The sequence below is a fragment of the Onychomys torridus genome, chromosome 23 (assembly GCF_903995425.1).
Source record: "Onychomys torridus chromosome 23, mOncTor1.1, whole genome shotgun sequence".
In the NCBI taxonomy this organism is placed as follows: Eukaryota; Metazoa; Chordata; class Mammalia; order Rodentia; family Cricetidae; genus Onychomys; species Onychomys torridus.
Window position 1 is genome coordinate 45594113 of NC_050465.1, and position 25508 is coordinate 45619620.

The 25508-nt window shown below is 40.6% G+C and overlaps 1 protein-coding gene across 1 annotated transcript; it reads left to right on the forward strand.

Annotated features, from left to right (window-relative positions):
- Nucleotides 1–410: 410 nt before the first annotated feature.
- Cd28 (CD28 molecule) lies at nucleotides 411–25237 on the forward strand. Its single transcript, XM_036172998.1, has 4 exons — nucleotides 411–468; nucleotides 18349–18705; nucleotides 20722–20837; nucleotides 25055–25237. Exons 1-4 carry the CDS (start codon nucleotides 411–413, stop codon nucleotides 25181–25183), a joined length of 660 nt encoding a protein of 219 aa, XP_036028891.1. The 3' UTR covers nucleotides 25184–25237.
- Nucleotides 25238–25508: the final 271 nt, after the last annotated feature.

The window sequence follows — 25508 nt, forward strand, 5'->3', positions numbered from 1 at the left end:
CTCCCTGTGAGAACTTCTTTTCTGCAGAGGTTTTCTCTCTTCACTAGAATGCCTCATTTGTCTGCTCTTGTCACTGCGTCCTAAGCACCCTCCGTTCACAGCACTGATACTCATCGGCAAATAACTCTCCTGAGCACATTCTCCTGTGATTGACACTCTTCAGTGACAAAAAAGAAGAAAAAAAAAAGAGGACTTGTCGTTAAAAGAAGTAAAAGTCTAGTCATCAAAAACAATGTGATATCCTGTGTGAAAGTCACGAAGCCTTGTGGTTTGAGCCCCTTGGTCACGTGCCCTGTAAAGTAGCCTTGGATGACAGGGACTCAAAGGCCTTGGCAGGTGCGACTTCAGTTCACTTCAGACTCTGCTCTTCTCAAGGAGGAGGGGCTGCAGCCCTGACCCTCTTGAGGACAATGACGCTCATGTTGCTGTTCTTGGCCCTCAACTTCTTCTCCTCAGTTCAAATAACAGGTAAACAATATTGATTTTATTTCTAAGTTTTTTTTTTTATTTGTGTTTGTGTGGTCAGCCTGGTTTATTTTAAAACTGTAGTGAACTGTGAAATTTGAACACATTTAAAGTGTTTTGTTCTAATATGATAAACTCCTTTAGAAACTAACAAATTTCATTATACAGTATATAATACTTTATCAAAAGTCTTTTGGAAAGAAATAGCATTTTGTTTAACAACTAGCTGGTAATGTTCCAAGAACTTTTATCTTATATTCAGGATTTTATTTTTTAAATCCTAGAAAACTCCAATAAGTGGGTAAGTTCTGAAGGCTTTGGAATAGCTTGCCTGGGTTCATATCTCAGAGTTAAGTCCTTGTAGCTGAGTTTGAGTGAGTATTTAAACCACCCAAATCTCTGTAAAATGGAAGCCTTAGTAAATATCACCTCAATTTCATTGTGAGATAAAGTTAAACGACTGATGTGAAATGCTTAGGTTACTCAGTTGCTTGGCCAGGAAGCATGGTGTTCATTTGAGTACTGCCTGAATTAGCGAGAGCCAAGAAGATTCTGGTAGTAAGATCAGATGCTGGTACAAATATTAGTAAATTTCCTTTGACTGTTGGCTGCAACATGTTTATTTAGGTTAAAATCCTTCACACTTCCGATAACAATGGCAAGGAGTCTATACCTAACCATTAGAAAGCTCTCCCACTGAGGAATGTTCAATTCTCACAACTGGGAGTTGCTTGTTGTCATAAACTCCCTTCCAGATAAGGAGACCATCTGATGGAAGCCATCTATTAAAGAGCATGTTCAAGAATTTCCCCCAGAGGATGCAGGTCCCAGCTATTGGCTATAGATTTCAAACCACCTTAGTCTGACTGGAGAGCCAATGCCCTTGACCATAATGCTCTTCCAGCTAGCATGATAAGATTCGTAGTTTTATAGACTCAGGTAAATTCAGGGTTACATTATCTGTAGAAACCATAGTCCCCTACAGAAAGAGGTAGCCATATTAGCTGCTGGAATAGAACGGGGTGCCACTCAGTATGAAAGTGGAATATAAGGAGTCCATGGATGTATTTAGATCATGACATTTCTCTGGGGAAGATGCATTATGAAGACAATGTCTTCATTTCTCTTCTCATTCATTTTGACAGTGCAGATGCATTATTGGTAGGTGTTATTCTTAAATACCATGAATGCTCTCTTCAAAGAGTATCGTTTCCAAATCTGAGGAAACACAATAGTCATCCATAGAGGTGCCCATAGATGTTATCCATCTACTTTTGTAGCTTGGTTGTGTCAGTGACCATGAATCGCCTATCTTTATAAGAACTGCTGCTGGAGTGAAAGATACAACCTGGTGGGAAGTTATGCCCCAGTGTCTGGTAACATACATTTACAGCTAAAGAATCTTTAAAACTGATTTTGAAAAAGTTTCTGAGCTTCATGCTTATGGGGTCTCAAGTTTCTTTCAAAGGAATAGTTAAGACATTCTAATTTCTTAGATAATACAAGCCTTACCCTGATTGAAAGCTACTCAGCATTGATAATTGGGCACAAAATGCTTTCCTGATGCCCTCTGTGGACAACCATCTGTCACAAACTCATTTGCTGTCTTTGGAAACTCTCTTGGTTGAACTCAAAACCTTATATGTTCTTCCTTTAGAAACTTTGTTAGCGGGATAGCTAAAAGAGAAGTTGGAACGTTCACACATGTAGACCTTAAACATATTTACTTCTTAGATACCAATTCATTTTCCTACCAACTCTTAGGATTTGATGCCAAGTGGCCATTAATGAAGTAGGACACAGTGGAGGTAGCGAGCACATTTTTGAAATGCCTCTTTCAGTGAGGAAGCTCAAGAGAAGGAAGAAAAAAGAAAAGGACAATAATTACTATCTGTAAAAATGCATGACCCATGCAAAATGGTGCAAAGCCTCTATGTGCTGCTTCTTTCCTCGTGTTCACCCCCCCCCCCCCCCCCCCCACACACACACAAAGAAATTACACGAAAGGAAATTCTCTGGCCAAGTGCTATTGTCCACGCTAGGGATGAAGTAGGCAGAGTGCTTCTCTGGCATACATGAAACCCTGGGTTTGATCCCAGCACAGCATAAACCAGGTGTGGTAGCACATTCCTGTAGTCTAGTGGAGGCAGGAGGACCAGAATGATCAAGGTTATCCATGGCTACATAACAAATATGAAGTTAATTTGGGATACATAAGACTGTCTTTTTTTTTTTTTAAAGCAATTGTCTTTGATCTTCCTAGATGTGTAAGAAACTGCTGTGATATCTGCATTCAAATGTGTGTGTGTGTGTGTGTGTGTGTGTGTGTGTGTATGGGGGCAGGTCTTTATTTTCATTAATTTAATAAGTTTGATTCATTGGCTCACAGCATAGATTAGCATACTTACTTGATGATGGTTAAATCTAACCCAATTCTCATGTTTTGGGTGATGTTGCAGAAAGATCTTTAAGGCTCAATTAAAGAAGTAAGATATGGGAAGAGTTAGGAAGCTGTACCTTAGACACTTTCTCTGCTAGAGTTTTTTGTGTGTGAATATTGGATAATGTTGCCAGTGAGATCTGGAGACAGGATTTTGCTGGACTTCAGAGTATGAGTCTAGCTTATAGTTGCAGGCAAGAGCAAAATCATCTGTGTTCCATGGTAGGAGTGGATTGGTCATATATATTTCCTAGCCAATATTTGTCTTTTTTTTCAGCAAACTGACCACATAGTATGGAGACTAAAATCAGAAAACATGCTTGCTTCTCCATGAGAGCCTTCCTTTTCCCTTCTCTCCAAATCTTGGCTGATAAACTATGTCAAAGTGGCCAGTTTGGACCAGAATGATTTCTCCAATGATGATGGGTTCTGCCCGGTGCTTCTTTTTCTTAGAGAGGCACTATAAGTGATTGGCATTGGATAAAAAGTCATATCTACAAAGCAAAGTAATTAAAAACTTTATCTTGGCTCAGTCTTTGGCAAACAGTTTCCTCTGTGGTAGATGCACAGAAAGAAATCATTGCCTTCTCACAGTTAAGCGTTGCTCTGAGTCTGGGCTTCGGAAAGTAAGATTAAAAAAGATGACCAGTGAAGAATGCAATGTAATCAGCAGGACCTCTGCACCTACACAGCTTTAATACACTGCCACCAGCTTCCCTGACTCTTAAGAACTGACCAGGTGTTTTGTCACTTGAAGTCAACTGGATAGCTATTTCCAAAATACCAAATTTGCCAAGAACTTGGTTCATTACCACGCCCTTAATTAACACACTATCTTCTTAGCTCTCTTTCCCCCTTTTAAAGGCAACCTATCTAGCAAAGGTTTAATAGCAAGGACAGTTAGAATTAATATCGATTGATCAGTTCCCAGAAGCGGAGTGAGTCATCACCACAGACAGATCAGAAGAAATGAATCTGTGATTGTAACTGCAAAGAGCTCCCATGTGAAGTTTTGCTGTGGGGGAAGGGATCTTACTGCCTCCCTCCCTTAGATGTGGACTCTCCTTCTCAATGACTTTTTTTTTTTTTTTTTTCTATTTTCACCAGTGAAGAAATGCCCTGTGATTACCACTTGACGTTTGTCACGTGTGGACATCTTCCTTCAAGTATTTCTTGTATGAAGTGTGCTGACCTTTACAAAATGAAAAAAAAAAAATCATGCCACCAACATCCCAGAAGTAAATTTCATGTGTAGTTTATCATCTAAATGCGTAGTTCTGTTGTGCACTAGCATGGTGGCGATGGAGACAGGGGGTTCACTTGTCTAGAGAGTCGAAGGCTGGTGGCTCCTGTGAAGGACTATTATTGCACAGTAGGCGGTTTCCTGGGAAAAACCCTTTTCTCCTTTCCTCTCAGTTAAATAATAGTTTGCCTTTTTCTTTAAGAAGTTCATTCACAGAGGTTGCAGCTTTTCTGCTGAGGGTTTACTCAAACTTGGGGATAGATGGCACCTGGGTGCTTTTGTGGCTCACTGGAGGGGGTCTCTGGTTTTCTGAGTCATGTGAGGCTTTCTTTGGACTCTCTTGATCAGTGATATGGTTATTGCACCACCTGCCACCACCCACCCCAACAACCAGTGAACCAACCCAAACAACAAAAACTCAACACACCCATATTTTAGCAGGAGACGTGGTGAGTGACAATCGGTCCCTGAAACTGGAAGGTGGGGGGAAAGACAGTCAGGCCTCAGGGGAAAAAAATTCACAAAGTAGGTTTTCATGTTTTTGCTTGTGACTCTCAGTTTGATGACCCTGCAGAGAGGTTTGCTGGGTGGGAACAAGAAGTCCTCAGTTTCTCGGCAGAGACTCGGAAGAGTGTTCTTTGGCCTGAGTGATTCAGTACTAATGTCATAGGAACCATAGTTTTGTCTATGTATCAATATGCAAATTGTATTTGTGTTCTTCATGCGTAGGAGACACCACAGTGGTGGAGGATTTTTTTTTTTTGGCTTAACTTTGGGCTCCTTTATCTCCACATCATGATTACGGTCACCCCTTTGTCACCATCTCAGTTATCTTGGGGATGATGCTGGTTGACAAGGGAACCAGGGTAATGGTGTCATTCAGAATTACTTACAGTTCACATCAGTCTCTTATCTAATCATGATAAGCTTCTGAATCACTTTGTTGGCTCATAATCCACCATACAATGTATAATCACAACATTTAGGTTTCTCCATCATCCACTAATTCATTTAGACATCTGAATTAGTTGACATGTCCTTCATTCTAGCAAGACATAGGTTCTTTTGTTGAGACCGTAGGTGGGCGTTTGAATTTTTATCCTTGGTTTTCGTATTTTGTTGTGTGTATGTTTGTGTATTTATAGGTGTATGTGCACATGTGTGCATGTGTGTGGAAGTCAGAGAGCAGCCTCAGATTCTATTTTTCAGGTGCTGACCAACATTTTTTTTTTTTTTTTTTTTTTTTTTACACAGAAGTCTCTCACTGGCCCCAAATTTGCCAAGAAGGCCTCTGTGGAAGGCTAGTTAACACTAGTGATATGCTGTCTCTGTCTCCCTGGCACTGGTATTACAAGTGTATACCATCACACCTAGTTATATTTTTTAATGTGAGTTCTCATCATTGAATTTGGGCCCCCACACTTGCAAAGCAAATACTTTACCAACTGAGGTATCTCCCCATACTCAAAAATTTAATTTTGAAATCAGCAATCAAGTAGAAGGTTGTGACTGTCATTGCTAAAGGTTGCTCAGGGAGAAAGTGTTGGAACATACATTTAGATGTATTTGCAGCTTGTTTGGGGCCTGATGACTGTCTTTGACATTGAATACTACTAATACATCATTTGAGATCAGCAGGGATCTAGTGAAACACACAGATTCTATCTTTATACAGTGTGGATATGAAAGGCCATATTAGAAGGAGAATATTTTCTTCCTCTGTGATGCTCCTGGGACCCCAAAACAGAGTTCTAGTAAGTTTCTCTTCTATAAAGTGCCTGCTCCTTCATGTGCTTTGGTGAGACAAGTTTTCATTCATGTGTTCCTCCAACAGGTATTTATCAAATATCTTCTATATTCATGACACTAGTCTGGTTCCTGTGAAATCTTTAAAAAAAGAACACTTTAGGATGTAATAAAGTAAAATGAGAATTATAAAATTCTTAGTTTTTTTTCTTTTAGTCCTAGGTCAATTATGAATAGTATTCTCTGCACACTAACTTATGATTGCGGAAACAACTACAAACCACAGATGTTTAGAGGTGGGAGGAAAAAGATTTTTCAGTTTGCAGAGACAAAAGCTGTGTAGATGGTCCCTAGAAGATGTCAGAGAAAGATTACATTGTCAAGTTTCCTGGCATTTTTGGATGCCTTTAGAGGGGTCTTGTCTTAATTTATCCACACTAATTTCTTTTGTGCCCTAATAAAGGACTCTTGCCTCAAATACCCTTCCATGTTTCACACACCTGCACCCCCTGTGACTTCACTGGGGCTGTACTCCCTGTGATTACCCCTCCCCCCCAAAGCCCTGCTCTTCTGGATCTACTGTTGGTCACACTAGTTTTTTTGGTGGAAGACTCACCTCCTTGAGGAAACTTCGGCCTTTACTGTGGACCTGGAAGAGGTGGTCCAGCGGTAATGTAGCTCACTTTAAACATGTTTATCAGACCTCTCACATGTTCACCCCCCATGGCTTCCAAGGAAATAGAAGGGAAGGCCAAGACGCACAGACACACAGCACACATGACCTGCCTGCATCAGAGGCTCTCTGTTTTCAGGGACCCAGCAATTTAGTTGAGAAACTGCACATCTGGAAACAGGCACATGATGACAGTTGGCCTTCTCCTATCTTACCTCACGGTGCTATATGATATTTGTACTATCCTTATAGTCTGGAACACTCCTTCTGTCTGTCACTTGAAGGTTTTCCTTCAGAACCCCAATATCAAAACAAGTGACTTCTCTTTAGAGGTCCTGAAATTGTTATTGTGGATTAATAACATCTCTCTTGCCTACCAGACTATAAGCTCCTTGGAATAGGCTCTTGTCTCATTCACTCATGTAAACTTGGTGTTGGGTACAATCCTGGAAACATGTAGGAACTAACCAAATATTCGCTGAAAAAGGAAATGAATATGCAGGTGTCAAAGTGGAGAGAAGCAGGCAACACTCTGTCAAGATTAGTGTAGGAGCTGGGAGTGGTACCTCATGCCTGTAGTCCCAAATCCGAATACTCAGGAAGATCACCATGAGCTTTGGCCTAGTGTGGGTAACACAGTAACTTTCAGGCCAGCCTGGCTACAGCATGACACCTTGCTTCAACACCCCCACCCCCAACAACAAATTAATGTAGGATGGCAAGTCTTTATGAAGAGCCGGGAATTGATGCTGTTGGTAGGAAGGATTATAATGGATGGTGTTGTTGATGAAAATTGCTGGCTAACATTGAGTCTGCACTTATGTTGCAGACATTGTTCTACTTGGTTTCCCATTATCTAAGTCATTCAACCTCCTCCCAAATCCTATGAAGTTGTTACCACAACTATATTAGTTTATAGATGGGAAAACTGACATGCCAAGCAGGTACAACTAGCTTGCCATCATACAGCTATGAAATATGTGAAAATCCAGGGCATTGTTTCAGAGTCTATATTCTTGCCAGGCTTATGTGGCTTGAGAAAGAAGGGGTATTAATAAGGAAACAAAATCAGGAATACGGCTCCATGTTCTTGGAAGTCAGACCTGGAGATACCACCAGGTTACATAAAGGGCTGAGTAGGGATAGAAACATTGAGACTTGATTTTCAAGGTGTCTTGAAGTGGTTGAAGTGACTAAGAAGAACGCACTTAGAAATGCTTATCTGCAGCATGGAGCAGAAGACCCAGGAGAGGCAGGCTAATTAAACAGAGCAGGAAAATGGAGATGCATAGAGTCTAGGGGGTTCCTCTGGTTAAGAGGCAGCTGGAGTGAGTGCTAGAGCAGAGCACTGGCCTTGCAGGGAGGCGGGGAGAGAGCTAAGAGAACATCAGTGAAGCCAATGGGAAGGGGGGAGGGTCCAGAAGAGACTGGAGGAAGAAGGAGGAATAGGTAATGCTGAGGAGGAAGGGCAGCCAGACTTCTGAGTTTAGGCAGAGCTTTGGGGAAGGAAGAGAAAACTTCCCAAGATTAAGAGGAAGCTTGTGGGACAAAACAGATCATGCAAAGAAGAGGGAACTGGTAGACAAGACAAGACCGTTAGGAGCTTAGAGTCCCTGAAATATCTACCATGGTACTTTGGACATAGCACCAATGTGATAATTATGTGGTGCAACTCAGTGGCTTAGCTGTGTTTGATCTGTGCAGGAGCTAAGAGCTGGACATAAGTGTGTGTGATTGTGCGTGTATGTGTGTGGTTCTGTGGGGCTAGAGGGGAGAACACTCTGTTAGGAAAGAAAGGAGGATGGAGAAGGGGGAAAGGGAGGTAGGGCAGTTTCCTCAAGGAGACAGGAAAATTAGAGAGGACAAATCTCTAAGGGCACAGTGTGGCTGGCCTCAACTTCAGCTCCTGGCTGAGAACAGGGTTACCAAGTTCAAACCAACATCATGGGCAGGCTTCCAGTTTCCATTTAGGGACATTAATCTTAGCTTCTCTCTCTCTCTCTCTCTCTCTCTCTCTCTCTCTCTCTCTCTCTCTCTCTCTCTCTGTGTGTGTGTGTGTGTGTGTGTGTGTGTGTGTTTTGAATAAGAGCATGGCTGCTTGATCTTGACTTTGGGAAGATCGAGCCTTTTTTTTTCCCTTCTTCCTATTCTACCCCCAACTCAAAATGTAAAGCTAAGGATTTTTCAGGGTAGGGAGATGTGATTAGAAGTTTTAATTTATCATATCATTATATACATTACATAGGTACCAGTTTGCTCATCCAATACATAAAGGGATTAGTTTAGAGAACACACACACACACACACACACACACACACACACACACACACACACACATACTCATGCACCCACACTCTCATGTACCCACACACATGCAGAGAATTGCAAGCCAGATACTTCTGCAGTTTCTTAGATCTGTTATTTAGGATCTTAGATGCTAATGTGCTGAGACATGACTGCAGGGTTTGGGGAAGCAATATTGCCATTGATGAACCCTGTTTTCCAGTGTAAAGTTATGGTCTAAAACAGAAATTATTTCCACCTACCCAGAAGAGCCTGTGGATGCCACAGTGACCTTGAGCAGACTCTTCAAAGGTATAAGACTTATAGAGAACAGAGCAGAGGAATGTTCTGCTGTCTTCTTTACATAGATGACTGGAATAAGAGATGATGATGATGGCTCAGGACTCCCAAGATCCGGCCATTAGATTAAAATACACATGTAGAAAACAATATATGAAGGTAGCCAGATTAAGGCAGTCACCCTAACTTAATCTGTGTAATCTTCTCATTTCTGAATTTATACAATTAAGTGCTTAAAAATATTACATTGATGTAAGTAATTCCTTTATATCTGTGTTTTTTCTTTGATTTGAAAATTGAATTATTGTCAAAATGTTTGTGTTGAAGGTGAATAAATGTTACCTACTCTTTGGGTCCTAGGATAATACAACTTGACTTTTGCGAATGGTTCAGTGGTATTTGATATGATATCACTTCCATGTAATTAAATTGCTCTGCTGTGGTGTCCTTCTGGCTCCAGGGCATGAGAGGACAATGGTTGACCAGTGAATGGTAGGTGACATTGTTCTCAGGCTTATGAGGCTGTATATTTAGGAGTTTCAGTTCTGTAGTGGCATCCCTGAGAGGTGGGGATGGATGACGCAGGACGAGGTAATGACTTTCTAGACATCTTAAAATGATCACTCACCCCAACACAGGTGACCTAAGTACATGTCAGTCCCTAAGCAGCTTCTTTAAACTCTGATCCTATCCTGTTTCCTTCCTGATCTTCCTTCTAAGAGGCTTTATCCACCCTTCAAGCCTAACATTTCTGAAACAATCCATCAGTTTCTTTTCTCCAAATAGAGTTCTTTCATTAACTTAACCAAATTTGTCAATGGCGCCTCTTTTCTTGCTCTTAGCCGGCCTTGAACCTCATGTCAGTTTCCAGTCCTGCTCACTGTCTATGAGTCCAGACCAGTGCTTGGCTCATCCCTTTCACCCCAGCTTCCACTTTGCAGCTCAGGCCCCACCAGCTCACGTCTATGTTCGGGCAGCAGTCTCTGAATTGTCTATGTTCGGGCAGCAGTCTCTGAATTGTCCTTAACCTAACTGTGAACTAATGCCTTCCTGACTGCTGGGCTAACTCTCCCTAGCAGGCTCCCTTCTCACTTAGCTGTAGAGAATCTTCTTTTTCCTTTCTGGTAGAATCCATGTTCTTTTTCCTGTCATTAAAGGCCCCTCATGACTGGTATAGACATCTTACCTATTTCTTCCTTAAATAATTAAAAGTCTTTGTTACTTCTTAATAGACACTTGCAGTAAGATCATCCCCTTAATCTTACCCTATCTAAATTTGCTGTAGACTTCACGGTCCAGCTAAAGGCTATTCTGTATAGAAAGAAGCCTCCAGAGTCATTCCATCTGTGATCAGAGCCTTTTTCTTGTGACTGTCAATGACTCTCTATGGGGTTCATGCTCCATCCATAGGTTTGGAGCACAACTGTGTACCTAACAGGATTTCGCCTACATCTTCCCATCTCCAAAGAACCAAACACATCAGAGCCCATTACCCATTACTTATTTGCTGAATAAAAGATTTTGTCATGTAAGAATTCAGTATACCAGAGAACAATTTTCTGACTAATCAAAATTTGTTTCAGAGTGTATACATTAATTATTCTGAAACTTTTTCTCTCTTAGAAATGAATGCTTTATGTTTCAGTGCTCAGATGGGACTTTTTGGTACCAAACTATCTGACCTCTGAGTTACTTTTTGACAACTGTATGCAGGACAACAAAATTTTAAAGAGGCAAAGACAAGTGTCCTCTACATTGTTGTGTATAAGAACAGAGGTCAGAGTTAGGGGTATGGCTTAGATCAATGATGGTCTAAAGTAACTTATTTAGTAAATTCATTATCAGGCTTCTATTATTGTTTTCATTGTCACCTATAATCATTTGCTATTGTTTGAGTTGAGTGATATTTAAGTTTGGTTTAAAAATCTTACATTCTATTGATAAGAGTTAGTGTCCTTGATAGAGTTGAAAGGTACGTCATACACAGGCTTGGACAAGCTTTGTTGGTTGGCTTGTTGTTATTATCAGCAGAAGCTATGCTTTGTCTTAGTAGCCTCTGCTACACTGCTGTTTTCTTCTGGCTCTGGTAACCCTGCTCTTCAGATCTAAGAGTGGTCACAGCTGTGCTGCTCCACACCTCAGGTGTTCCCTGCTCCCACTGGGTTCTGCTCTCCACACCTTGAATGGTGCATGGACTGAATAGACCATCTGTTTTCTGTTGGAATCCTGTAGGAGACAACACACACACCTGTATATCGTACTGTTCAAATTCTTCTCTTAGAAATACTTTACTTATACTATGATTTGTTATGAAACAAAAAGATGAGAATTTCAAGAAAATAGTCAATGGGAAAAGAGAGAAAATGACCATAGGTATTTTGAAACTTTGACTTGCATTAAATTTTTTTTTAAAATATGAGTGTCAGAGTTTGGGGTCATCCAAAGCAATGTGGGTCATTAACAGCTTTATGTTACCATTTTAGTAGACCAAGGAGTATGATGAAAGGTATTATAGTCTGATGGGCATTTGTGCTTCCTTTCTTGACAGTTGAATAAACTAAGCTTTGAGCTAGAGTTACCTGAACCACAGATCTGTTGAGCCCACAGCTTGACTTACAGGTTCCAGAGCAAACACTGGATTGGCTCTTCAGAGAGCCTGTGTGTGCCTGATGGAGTCTGGATGGAAGCAAGTAGTCAGGGACCAGAAGTTGAAGGACATCCTAGTCCCAAACAGGAAATCAACCCAGGGGAAAGTTACAGTAACTTAATAGGCTCTGGCCAGAACAGAGGCGTTCTCTGCCAGGGCAGCCAAAGACACCTTCACAACTGGCTCACAAACACCAGAGTGCTATATGGTCAAAGGTAGAAAACCTTTTTTTTTTTTTCTTTTTCAGTCCCTCCCTAACATGTTACTAACACATCATATTTTGTTCAATTAGAATTTTTAAAAAAGCATCAGAATTAGGAAGCTGTGACTTCATTTTTTTTCAAATATAACAGAAACGTTGTGATGGGAATAAATGAAATCCATCAGAATTCCTAGAAGAAAAATCAGTTTCTAACTGCATGCATTATGTCTTTCTCATAGCTTCGTTAGCTTCCCAGATGCATCCTTCAATCTTGAGTTCCACCGGCCTTGGTGGGCCATTTTATTTCACTATGATGCTTATGATATAAAAAAGGAAAGATAGAATGTTATAAAATTAGATGTGATTAAAACTATAATTTTTTTAGTTAACGATTCACTCATTAAAAGTTGAACTGAAAAGTGACCTTATGAGCTGACTGACATCCCTTTTGCACCGGGGCCAAACTGAAATAGTAGGGCTGCAATGGATAATCACCACTTGTGAAATGGAAATTATTTGTGAGAGACATTTTGTATTATAATATTGTCTGTAGGTCTTGCCTGAGATTCATCTATGACCTTTAGACAGTCTCTCCAGTTGTGAGCAAACTCTTTGTGAATAGTTATCCCTCATTATCTTGGAGCATATTCCCATGTTCCAGACCCTCAAGAGACACCTGAAACCTCAGGTAAACAAACTGTAAATGAATCTTCCCATCTTCACCGTGACTGCAGCTTTTACAGTTCTCAGTGTACAACCTCAGCACCCCAGTGTGTGGTGTTTTTCTCTCTTTAATAAGTGAAGAAGTTTTGCCAGAATCACTGTTTTTACACTGGAGGCCATTGTTAAGTAAAATAATGGTTGACTGAACAAAAGCAGGGAGATGTCTCAGTGGTTGATCTGATAATTTAGGGAGCGATTACGTGGCTAGCTGGTGGGGGCGTGGAAGCACAGGCACTGTAGAACCACTGAGTAAAGGGTTAATGACATTAGATTTCGCCACCCTTCTCTGAATGATACAAATTCAAAATTCATAAGTTGTTTATATCTAAAATTTCCCATTTAATATTTTGGGTCTATAGTTGACTGTGGGTAACCAAGACTACAGAGAGTAAAGTCATAGACAAGGGAGAACTAGTTGGAAACATACTTCCTTTTAATATGAACACAAAATCAACTCAATCTTGTTGAGTGAACAAAGTTGTATTTTTCCCTTTTTATTCATGATTGAAAACACCAGTCTTTATACCTACACAAATAAATTACACATTAGCTTTTCAGTTATTTGTGTGACCTTACTTAAAAAAGTCATTTATTGCTTTTGTTTTCAACAGCCTTTTCTATAAAATAAGGGACTGGCTTTAGATAATCTTCAGTTCTTTCCTGCTAAGTACTTTTGAATGTAGCAGTCCACTGAAATGATGGAGAAAATGATACTTGCTTTGGTCCAGGCCTCTTCCCATTTTATTTATCTAGTACTCAGTGGTAGTCTTGCTGGCTCTCACTTGAAACTCCAAGTACCGGCTTCTTGATCAAGAATCAAGAAGAGAGGATGTAGAACCAAGCACTAAAATTGTGTTAGAATTTTGATGTAGTGATGTAGAGGAAGAAGAACAATAGATCAGGATCTGCTGGAAGGCTCTAGTTCAAGTCTCAGAGGTCACTTATTTGTCCTGAACCTTGCACTCTTTGAAATCCGTTTGCAGCCTCATGAATCCTAAGCCAATACCTTCCCCACAATGTACTTTACACTTCATACTCTTTGTAAAGACAGAATTTAGCTTAGCTGGGAGGGGTGTGTGTATGTGCGCATGCAACCTTTCAAGGCCAAGGTTCTTTGATGTTAGGAGCTGTACCTTAGAGATGGTTCTCCACGGCACCTGTGCAGAGGTTGGCTTGGTTCCTAAATATAGTAACTGACCTACTTAGAATTGATGAGAAGGAAAGAAGTTGCCTTTGTAAGCACCCCATTCTCTTGGAAACACAATCAATGTTCAACCTTCCAGAAGCCGGTTCTACCAACAAGTTTCACAGATTATCGATGGGAAATCTGGCTCTCACAGCTTTGCCCATGGGCTGCAGATAAGTGTCTTCTCATCTCTGATCTTGCTCTTCGGGTCCTGTTGTTGAGCAGGAGTTGTGAGGGAAAGAGTTTTGAGGTTACTGCTTCCTGTCTCCACACCTTTAGCTGCTAGGAGAGGCTTTGAAAAGCAAAGCACTAAATTCATCATCAAAACAACCCACTGATATGCAGAGACACCCCAGCCAAGGCAGTCTTTCACTGCTTCAGGCAAATGCAGTTGGGAGGCTGTCAATGTTTCTAGTAGGTGTAACCTAGGTAAACTACCCCCAAGAAGGAAAATGGAATCAAGTATTTGCAGAGGGAAAGAAAGGTCATCCCTAGCATGATTTGGAAAACAGCAAATCTTCAAACAGAAGCTAGTATAGGAAAGCTGAATGTATCTCTAGTTTCTTCTAAGCCAGGGTTCTCAGTCTTCCGAATGCTATATGTTCTAGATACCACAATGATCACACATTTAGGATAACTGTATGCCAATATCATTTAGGATGACTGTAATCTTTCTCTAATCCCAGGTATAAATTCAGTGTGTCTCCAGAGCAGATGTAGATTTTTGAAGCCCTGTCTAATAGCTTCTTATGTGGACTTTTTTGCATCACTGAAATAAATTAAGGTGGGACAAAATCCTAGAAAGGTATTAACATTAAAAAAAGAGGTTTTTATCAGCTTGAATTCTAAGCTAGGAAGCTGTTAGCCACTTATCAGCACACAGCAAGAAATTACGCCAAATATAGTATTTCTTTTTAAGCATCAGCAAATTTAAAAATTGTCCGTTGACACAGAAGAGTAAACATGTAAGCATTGACAGATAAATTGCCCATCTTTTCATAGTTCACAGTTTCCAAACTCTCAACAAAATTCCTGCATGGTCACAAAATGAAGTATTTTCCTTTTTCTTGCTCAGTGGCTGCTTGTGTCATCAGAACAGTGACATGTAACAGACAGTCTTGACCCAGGGGCCGTTGAATTTTCGGTGAGAATGATCTAGATTTGTGATCTGAGGTCAAATGGGCTCAGAATAAATCAGACAGCCCCAACTATGCTGAGGCTTGAACTTGGAGGCCCCATGACGGGAAGGAGAAAAAGCTACCTTCTAGTTATTATATTACTCCTTGTGAAGAAAAACCGTTTCAGAGAGTGACTGCAGCCTCTTCCTTCTGAAAGTTTCCATCCTGTGTCATGACCCCCGAGGATCATGCAAACCTGTCTTCTTTATAGCCTGCATGTCCAAACTTGACTTTGGTTTGGGAATCTGTCTACTCTGGCCATGCAATGAGGTAGAAATGAGTGAAGAAGAGGTATGGGCCAAAAGAAAAATAGCTACTTGTTCCTTGGTCTGTGTGACTGAGGAAGTCATTTTCAACTCTTCCTTTTCTCTTTAACCACACCTAAATTACTGTCAAGTTATGTAAGTGTTAGCCTGTAAACATTTCTCACTTCGCCTCTGACCCAGAAGACAGCCGAATCTTGCCTACTCTCCATGCCTTTGCTCTTGTACACTCCAAAGTACCACTTCCATTTTTGTTACAGTGGTCTACACACATGAAAAAGTTGTGCATGTCTACTTTTCTGCTTAAAAGCCTTCACTAGGTCCCCATCACTGACAAGCAAGGGACCAAGGTCTCTGATGTGGGGAACAGGGCCTGCTTTTCCAATCTCGTCTTTCCTAGCCCTTGGCCAGAAAGAACGGAAGGAGCTGTAATGCCCTCCAGAGTGCCACACTCATTCTCAAGGCCTATTTTCTTTGCTGCTTTTCCTCTTATCTCCCCGCTCCCCACTTCACCAACTTACTGTTACTATCAACAGGCACACACCTACCTCGTCCCCCCCACCAACTGGAGGACACATCTTAGCCAGGCTAACTTTTTACTTGATAAACATTTATCATTCAATGTGGGCATCATACTTTACCTCTCAGATCATGTCTTCATGTGTAGGGAGAACCATCCCTGTGACTGGTTCTTCAATTGCTCCCAGAACCTGCAGGTCACTGTCTACTGTCTTAAAATTAGCTGGCTGTTTATACATTTTCTTCCATACTAGACTGTGAATTGCCCAAGGAATTCAGGTTTAGGAAATCTGTTTTCTCTCGGATGTGTGAGTCTTGGGAAGATGTCTTCTGCTGAATCAGACAGGAATCACTAAATGAACATCGGAGTTTGGATGCTGGGGCCTCTCTTTTCCCATCTGGCTCATCCCTCTCAACTCCCATACAGATGCTCATAGTAGCATTGTTCACAATACTCAATGTTGAGTGGAAATGCAAAATGTGTTATATCAACACAATAGAGTATTATCTAGCAAGAGAATAAAGTTCTGATATTTTATAACAACATGGATGGAACTTGAAAATTGTCCTGGGAAAGAAGCCAGATACAAAATGACACACATACTGTGATCCCATGCATATGAGATGTCCTGAATGGGCAAATAGAGACAAGAAGTAAATGAGTGGTCACCAGAGGCTGGAGAGAATGATGGGAAATGAGAGCTAATGGGCATGAAATTTCTGTTTCACGTAATGAAAATATTTTACAAACAGATAGTTGTGGGATACTCACAACTTCCAGAGTATTACTCTTTAAACGGAGAACTTTATAGTGTGTGAATTACACTTTAGTAAGGTTATTCCAAACCCTTTCTACCCAAAACAACAAATAAACAAACAAACACCCCACCTATGTACATGAATTCAAACCCAGGTTAAATGACAAATTCTATCTTTAACAACTTCTGATTCTAGCTGGCTTTTGGGTACAAATAACTTTTTAAAAATTATAAACAGGGGGCTGAAGAGATTGCTCAGCTGTTAAGGCCAGGTTCACAACCAAAAAAATCATAACTAGGTAATTATTCTCATGCCCCCCCTGCAAAAATTGTTTTTATTTATATTAAATTTCTTCCACAGACAAACAGAAATTTGTTTAATTCTAAAAAATTGAGGTTATGTTTCAGAAAAAGGTTGTAGGGTCTTTGATCTGTGACGCTGATTCTCCTTGCTTAAGCGGTCAGCTATTTATGTGGTGGCATTTGGTTTCAGTTCTGGTTTTATTCATTATGTCTTCAATGACTTTAGATGAACCATTCACGTTTCTAGACATCATTCAGACATCCCCACTCCCATCTAAAGGAATATATAGGCATGGTGGCCCACACTTTTAATTCCAGCACTCAGGAGGCAGAGGTAGGTGAAGCTGTGAGTTCTAGGCCAGCCTGGTCTGTGTAGTGAGTGAGACCCTGTTTTGTTTGTTTGTTTGTATTTTTGTTGTTGTTTTGTTTGTTTGCTTGCTTGCTTGTTTAGGAAAAGAATATAGCGCTAAAGACATGGTGGGCACCTGTTCCCAAGTCTGATCCTGGGTGGAAGGAGAGAACCAACTCCTTCAAGTTGCCCTCTGACTTCCGCTTATGTGCTGTGGTATACACACACACACAAACACACACACACACACACACACACACACACACACACACACACACACACACACTTACAAAGTAATAATTGCTTTTTAAAAAGGAACATATTTTTGTGTTCTGGAGATCATATTTTGGAAAAAAACGATATCAATGTGGTCTCCTCCCTAATGGAGTTGATAATGTACTTTCACTTTATTTGCTTTTGAAGTGAGAAATTAAACAGATGATAATCAGATTTTGGATGTTTATTGCATAAAGGTAGAACTCTTCTTGATTTAAGAGAGCGGACATGCAAGGCTCTTGGGAGGCCGTTCTCTGAATTTGCTGTGGAAGAGAAATGAGTTACAGATTTCCTCTCCTCTTCATCCTGCTCTTGGTTTGGTCAACAAGCAAAGCCAAAATGTTCTGAAGCTTTTAAATTCCTTTATAGAAACCTGTCACCCAACTGAAAACAAATCCATCTGGGTACCAGTGCCAGGCTTTCAGGCTGCTCCCAAACATATCACTTAATCAGAAAGTCAGCCTCAGGCCTGATTAACATCTTAAAAATCTCAATTTGATTCAAAAATTCCTAGTGCATAGTTCTGGTGCTCAGCACTGACAGAAGGTCACCTTTTGCCTTCCAGATGGAAACACGCTCCATTTTCCCATTCAAGAAAGGATGCCAATATTATTGAAACAAACTTCAAAACTTTTGCTGACGTTATCACTCCAAGAAGAACTATTATTCTATCCTTGTCTGCCAAGAGACTAACTTTGTTGGAGATCCATTCAGTTGGCTAATTAATTCCTTCTGATTTCAGGACAACAGAATTATTACTCTTATACTCCTAACTAAATTGTTTCCCCCTCAGAAAACAAGATTTCGGTGAAGCAGTCACCCATGCTTGTGGTGGATAACAACGAAGTCACCCTCAGCTGCAGGTACTCATACAACCTTCTCTCAAAGGAGTTCCGAGCGTCCCTTTACAAGGGAGTGAACAGCGACGTGGAAGTCTGTGTTGTGAATGCAAACTTCTCCTACCAACTTCAATTTCACTCAAACGTGGGGTTCAACTGTGATGGGAATCTGGACAACGAAACAGTGACATTCTACCTCCGGAATCTGCACGTTAACCAAACAGATATTTACTTCTGCAGAATCGAGGTCCTGTACCCTCCTCCTTACCTAGACAATGAGAAGAGCAATGGGACTGTTGTTCACGTGAAAGGTAACATGTGACTGACTGTACTTGTGTTTGGCAATGCTGACATCGAGGTTGGGGCAAGCGGTAAGGCTAGAACACTCACCAGTGACTTGAGACTCAGAGACAAAGCATGTTTAAGCCTGTTTTCCTTTTACTTTAGAAATGATTCCAGCTTGTATTTTGAATGCCTGTACCTTTCCTCACTGACATTATGTGGAAGAGAGAGAAAAGGAGTTATGGTCCATGGGAATAGAGCTTATAACATTATTTTTGAGTCAAGTAGGTCATGTCAGGAAAAAGTTTGCCATTGAATGCAATCAAGTATAAAATTAAGCACAGAGTTCACTAAGATGAAGCATAGCCTGATGGACCAGGGCTATGGAAGAGTGGGTTGGATATCAAATTAATTCTCTCTCTGTTTTTTTTTTTTTTGTTTGTTTGTTTTTTTTGTGGTCCATGGTCTTCCTCCATTAACTTTCTCCTCATTTTCCAAAACATGGAGAGGATGCTGAACTAGAAATTTAGGGGACATGAAATTTGTGATCTTGAGTAAGTTAATAGTCCCTAACTCAATACAATTAAGCAGTATTCATGAATCACTAGCAATAAGTGTTTATGTTTATGTTGAGACTAATGTTCTGTCTAAACATTGGGAAGAAAAATAATGAGATTCTCAAACTCAGGATACAGTTATTGGCATTAACATATAAAACTAAAAGAGGCCAGGTAGATTTTTGTGTATGTGCCTATATTATAGCTTTTCTTTCCCACAGAGTGATAAATAAGAAAAAGTATGCCCCATTTTATATTAGATTCTAGCACAACTGCAATAAATGCATTTTCTTTTATGTCAGAACAAAGATGTCCTTGAGAAAAATCAAATACTAAACAAGAAAAGAATTATTATCTTAATATGGCAGAGTAGCTTTTGTGTTCTGGCAAAGACAGGGACAATTAATGTGAGAACTCAGATTTCTAATATCAGTAATGCTCAGGCAAAATATTTTGATTGGATTAAGTCAAAGGGTAAAAAAGATATCCTATTTATAAGCCAAGAACAAAACATTTCTTCCATATAAATGATGTATTACTTAGGCAAGTAATTTGTATGTATGCATACACATATATACATTCAGGAGAACTGGAAAATACACAGTGATTCTGTACTTAGCAGCTTTCAACCCTGTTTGTTTATTATGAACCTAAGTAGGTAAACAGAAAAATGCTTGCACTCAACTTTGAGCCTCTGACTTAATCAATATGGCTTGAAAAAGGGGAACTAGATAATGTTTTCAAATCTTGTCAGATAATTCTAATGTGTAGCCAGGATTAAAACTTCATGGACTACAGAGTTGTTGGTATTCTTTTTATTTATGTATTTTTATTACAACTTAATTATAAAGAACTTATAAATAAAAAATGTCATGCATTGAAAATAATCAGACCCAAAGTCTATACTTTCAATGAACTGTGAAGTATTCTTCCTAGTTATAATTTTCTATGAGTTTCAATAGAACTGCATGTTTTTTTCCATTCCCTTTCTGATACTAAAGATATAATGTGACTCATTCAGCATCAGATAAACTGTTGGAGTTGGAGCTAGATATTTATCTCTCTAATTTTTCCAGGCTAGTTTTCTGACTGCCATGTTAAGGTTTGAAAACATTTATCGTTTTACTTGTTTCAAAGATAGAGTTTAGTGTATAGGTAAAATAGCTTTTGATGGGGGTAAGGGGATGGGCTCAGTTTAAAGTCATCCAACATCACCATTTTGGATTATACAGTGTTCAACAAGATTCAGGGACCACAATGCCAGCAGTGTGCCACTCTAAGGCAATGTCTTCAACCTCAGCCTTGTATACTGACAAGGCTGTGATCAGTGGTGGCCTTGAGAAGGTCCCAAAGAGCAAGACTAGAGAACATCTAAGCTGGTGATGTTTTGCATATTTTAGCACTTTGAACTTTTTCTCTGATGTTCAGGACAGACATGTACTCAACTGCTGTTGCTGTATCCATAACCCACTCTGTTATGTTTTTCAGAGAAACATCTTTGTCATGACCAGGCAACTCCTAAGCTGTTTTGGGTAGTGATCGTGGTTGCTGGAGTCCTGTTATTTTATGGCTTGCTAGTGACAGTGATTCTTTATAATGTCTGGGTAAGAGGAACAACGTGGCTTTTATGTAACTTCTCTGCACACGCACTCTGACTGTATTAAGAATCCGGCCTGCATCTTTTCTACTGCAATGTTGAAATAGGTGATGGTTTTAGGTTCTTCAACCTTATGTGAAGTAATGATCTGACGTGAGTTCTGTTTTCTAGAAGGCACTTCGTGGCCAGGAAGGACTAGAAACTAAATGGGGAGATTAGAGGTAGTTAACTTTCTTATCCTTATTTTTGCAACATAATAATTGCATATAAATGCATACGTAAAGTATTAAAATCAGAGCCCCATCAGGAAGCCAGGCAACTGAAGCCGATGAACAGCTTTGGCCCCAGGCCAAAAACCAGAAGAAAGTAGGCAGCTGAAATTCTGTATTCAAACCAGAAAAAAACAGGTTTGTTTATGATGGTCTTGTTTTCTGTCTCTTCTGAAGCAGTTGCATCGTGTGAGGCCAAGCATGGTGCTGTCATTCTGAAAGCCTAAAGGGAGAGAGACTGTCCAGAGCTCTCCCCACTGAGGAGAGCTTGCCTGCCCCTAGACGTTTGTGCAATAAGCTTGGTGTATGTTATATATATACATAATTTTACTTTTCTCAGTGTTGAATTTTTGATCCAAGCTCGAACTTTCTGTTTGTTTGATTTTTCTGAGACAATGTTTCACTACGTGGCCCAGATTTTCCTGGAACTTACTATGCAATCTAGACTGGTCCTGACTCACGGTCATCCTCTTGTCTCAGCCTCCTGAGTGCTGGCACTATAGGTGTGTGCCACCATGCCTGACTTTTGAACACATCCAAAAGGTTTTAACATTTTATTTTATGTGTTTGAGTTTTTTGCCTGCATGTATGTCTGGGCACCATTTGTGTGTCTGGTGCCTACGGAAGCCAAACGAGGGCATTAGATTTCCTGAACTTGGAGTTACAGATATTTGTGAGCTACCGTATGGGTGCTGGGAATTGAACCTGGGTCCTCTGGAAGAGAGGCCAGTACTCTTAACCTCTGAGTCATCCTCCCCACCCTCTTTTGAACACATTTTGATGGATACATTAACTGTTAAGAAGGAAACGCCTTAGCAAAGGTCCTTTCCTTAGAAACTTGTTTGTACACAAGGAACAGAACAGCTCATATGTTGATTTCACGTGCCTTTGAATATTCAATAAGAACTGTATGCTATGTGAAAGGGGGAAAGATCATTTCTCTTCTTATTTTCACCCATCTGCTATTAAGTACACTTAGGATTTAATGAATGCGTATTGGGTTACTAAATAGGTAATCCCTATAGAAACCAAATAAAGACCTAAACTAACTAAGCCTGCTTGAAATTCGATACCCATTTTGAGGCACAATCCATATATTTAACTAGGCAATGTACAGTCAGGGACTTCTGGAAGTAAGGCCATGTGATGCCATCTTGCTTTTACTCTAGTGTTGGTATGGGGACAGGATAAGCCTAATTTTAGGTCATGAAGTTCTGTCATCCATTCTTAGATTTAAATTGTTTATTTTCTTATCCAAAGATGTCTCTCTACTATTCCCCACATGTTCCTGTAGTTCACAAGACCATAGAGGGCAGGTGGACATTTGTCAGGCTACTTTTTAACAAATCTAGAACTTCTATAAAGTGGGGAACATAGTGTTTGCCTGTGCCTGGGAATTCTTCCTATCGTCTTGGAAATCTGCCTAGCTTCTACAAGTTGTCCACTTACAATATGGTGACAGGAAGCTTGGTGGAGGAACATAATCCCAAGTTCTGCCTCTGGTGTTAGTTGAGAACTTTCTTCCTTCCTGGACTTCGGAGTGTACATTTTTTTGCTGTCTTGTAGCTCGACAGTGGTTGCCAATGATTTTTGAAACCTTAGGTTTGGCTTGGTTTTTCTAAATCTCAATCACTGGCTTTCTTGCTTGCTTTGTGGATTTCCAAATCTCTGAGAACTTCCATTTCCTAATCTAAAGGCCAGGTGCGGTGGCCCTGTGGGTTCCCCTTCCAGAAAAGCAGCTCCCTCTTCACATGTTGACCTCGGTCAACAGGAATTCACTAGCTTCGTGGAAAGTAGTTTTGGAAACTGTTTTATCTTTCAGTGGTCCCACAGGAACCACTTTAAAACATGTGGTAAATGTGCGTCAGGCAGCCCGCTTCTAAAATGAGACCTTAATTTGCTGAGTGACTGGAGTCACCCCAAAATGACACAAGCAGCTTCCCACTTTCAATGAGTTAAAAGAATTCACCTTCCAAAACAGGCACCATAGATGCTTTGAGCTTTTCGTTGGCAGCCCCATAATTCCTGGTAAGAGTCATCTCTGCCCTGAGGGAGCTGCTTCTGGCTTATCTCACAAGGTCACTGCGACTTGGACAGTCTTGGTGCTTGATGTCATGTCATCTGTGGCTTTTGGGAGTCAAACTGGGTTTTCTAATAAGAACATCACTTACTTGGACCTCAAACCCAGGTCTTCGTACTCTCCGATCAATTGGGGCACATAAACATAACTTACATTTCACAGAACAATAGAACAGTTTTGTCTTGGACTCATCTTCTCCTCTCTCTGCCATTTGATCAATAAGCACCTAGGCATCTAGGGACCCCCAGGGCTCAACCACTTTCTGGGATCTTATTTTTGGCTGGTCAGCGGTATGCCTTGGTAGAAGTTAGCTGTTTTCCAGAGACCTGTCACATGCTACTAGGCTGTGTGAGTTTAGGAGCAGCCATAGATTCTGTCTCTGTGCTTGACCTGCTATTGGCATTTGAGTCAAGAAGACACTTCTCAGGCTGCCACCTGTCATTCTCAATTCTTTATTGCTCAGATGAGCTGTTAAACTACTTTCCCTTACTAAGCTTAGAGAAGAGTTTGTTTGTTTATTTTGTTTTTAACATACTTTCTGCCAGTGTGTACCACAGTGTGTGGATAATGTGTCTTCAGGTAACATTGGCTTTGAAATCTACTACATTCTTGACCATTTAAGTACATTGTTTCTGTACGCCCTGTATGTTGCTACCTTGTCTAGAAAACACATTGGTAAGGCTGAAGTGGAGGAAGGGTAAAGGTAGAGTGAGTGGCCCTGAAGTCCTGAGTGACAAAGATACACAGACACAAGAGGTGGGTACTCTATGGATACATACATACATATTGCGGGTGCACATGAGCGCTGTGGGTTCTGGATTGGCTTCCCAGCCATTTCCATCTCATTAGTTTAGAGTCAGGGTGATTGATGCAAGCTAAGCCCGATGTCTGATCATGGTGCTGGGGTAGGCGTGGGGACTGATTGTAACAGATTTTCTTTATCTTTGTGTGTAATTTGGAGAGCCTCAGGGTCATGACACCTTTCTTATTGAGGCCTTTCTTTAAGCTGTCGTTTCAATGGAGTATCCACAAGCAAGGGTTAACATTTGGAGGCTGGCAAGGGAAACCCTAAAAGTTAGCATCTGTGCTGAAAATGCTTACCTAGGCAGCATCAGCAACATTCTTTACTTACCCGAGGCCTCTGAAAGGGGCACGTAGAAACAAGGCCAAGGCTGTAGTCACTCTCTCATTTGTCTGTTCGGGAAAGCTTGTTACTCATACCCAGTGCATCGGGCCTCTGTGCTTAGAAATAGGCATTGGTTTTTCATAGCAGAGAATCCATGATAGAATTCCATAATAGACAATCCACATGGCTTTCTGTGTTTGACAACTTTACAAGCCTTTTGTCAAAATGAAAACTTTACCATCACATTGATCTGACAGTGATGCTCCTAATCCCCTGGTGAAAACCCTGGTCAGGATTCAAAGTGAGTGTTTACTCACGCTCCAGGTTCAATGTTGTTCCTCGCTCTAGTCTACTCTTGGGAAACAGTGGCGGGTGCCACTCTTGCCTTTGCAGAAATATATACACCCAGGGAATAGGAATGTAGTGTTCAGAACTGAAACTAGAAACCTTCATTCATTTGGCCTCTACTGACATAAATTTATAATTATTCTTTCAGATCCTGAAAGACTGAAAGGTTTTTTTTTTTTTTTTTTTTTGGTTAATTATGGAAAGACAGCTTACTTAATGAATGATTAAAATGGGAATGCTTAACCTATCCAAACAGAAAGGGCTTTCAAATGTGTTTAAATATCAGTGATGAATATGTGAAGGGTGCTCTTGAGCTTTGGATTAGATGGCAATGTTGGGAGTAATGGACCCATTTCTACAGTACAGTCCTTTGACATTGACTTTTTTCCCCCTGCCTGCAGACAAATAGCAGAAGGAACAGACTCCTTCAGAGCGACTACATGAACATGACACCCCGGAGACTTGGGCCAACGCGCAAGCATTACCAGCCCTACGTCCCCGCGAGAGACTTTGCAGCCTACCGCCCCTGACAGGGACCCCTATCCAGAAGCCAGCCGGCTGGTGCCACCCTACCTGCTCAACACCACTGCTCTGGATAGGAAAGGATAATCTCGTCTTCAGCCGGCCACTTTGGACCTCTTCTGGACCACCTTTGCTAATTGTTTCGGAGTGTCTAGATCTAACATCACCATCATCTTGAGACTCTGGAATGAATTTAGAGAAACTTCCATGGCAGGTTAAACTCTGCATGCCTTGACCCAAACTTAAGCTTAGTATATTTATTAACTTGGTTCATAAGTTAGGAGAGAAAACAAAAAGTGAGAGGATTCTTTCGGCTGTGGAAGACAATTTCCA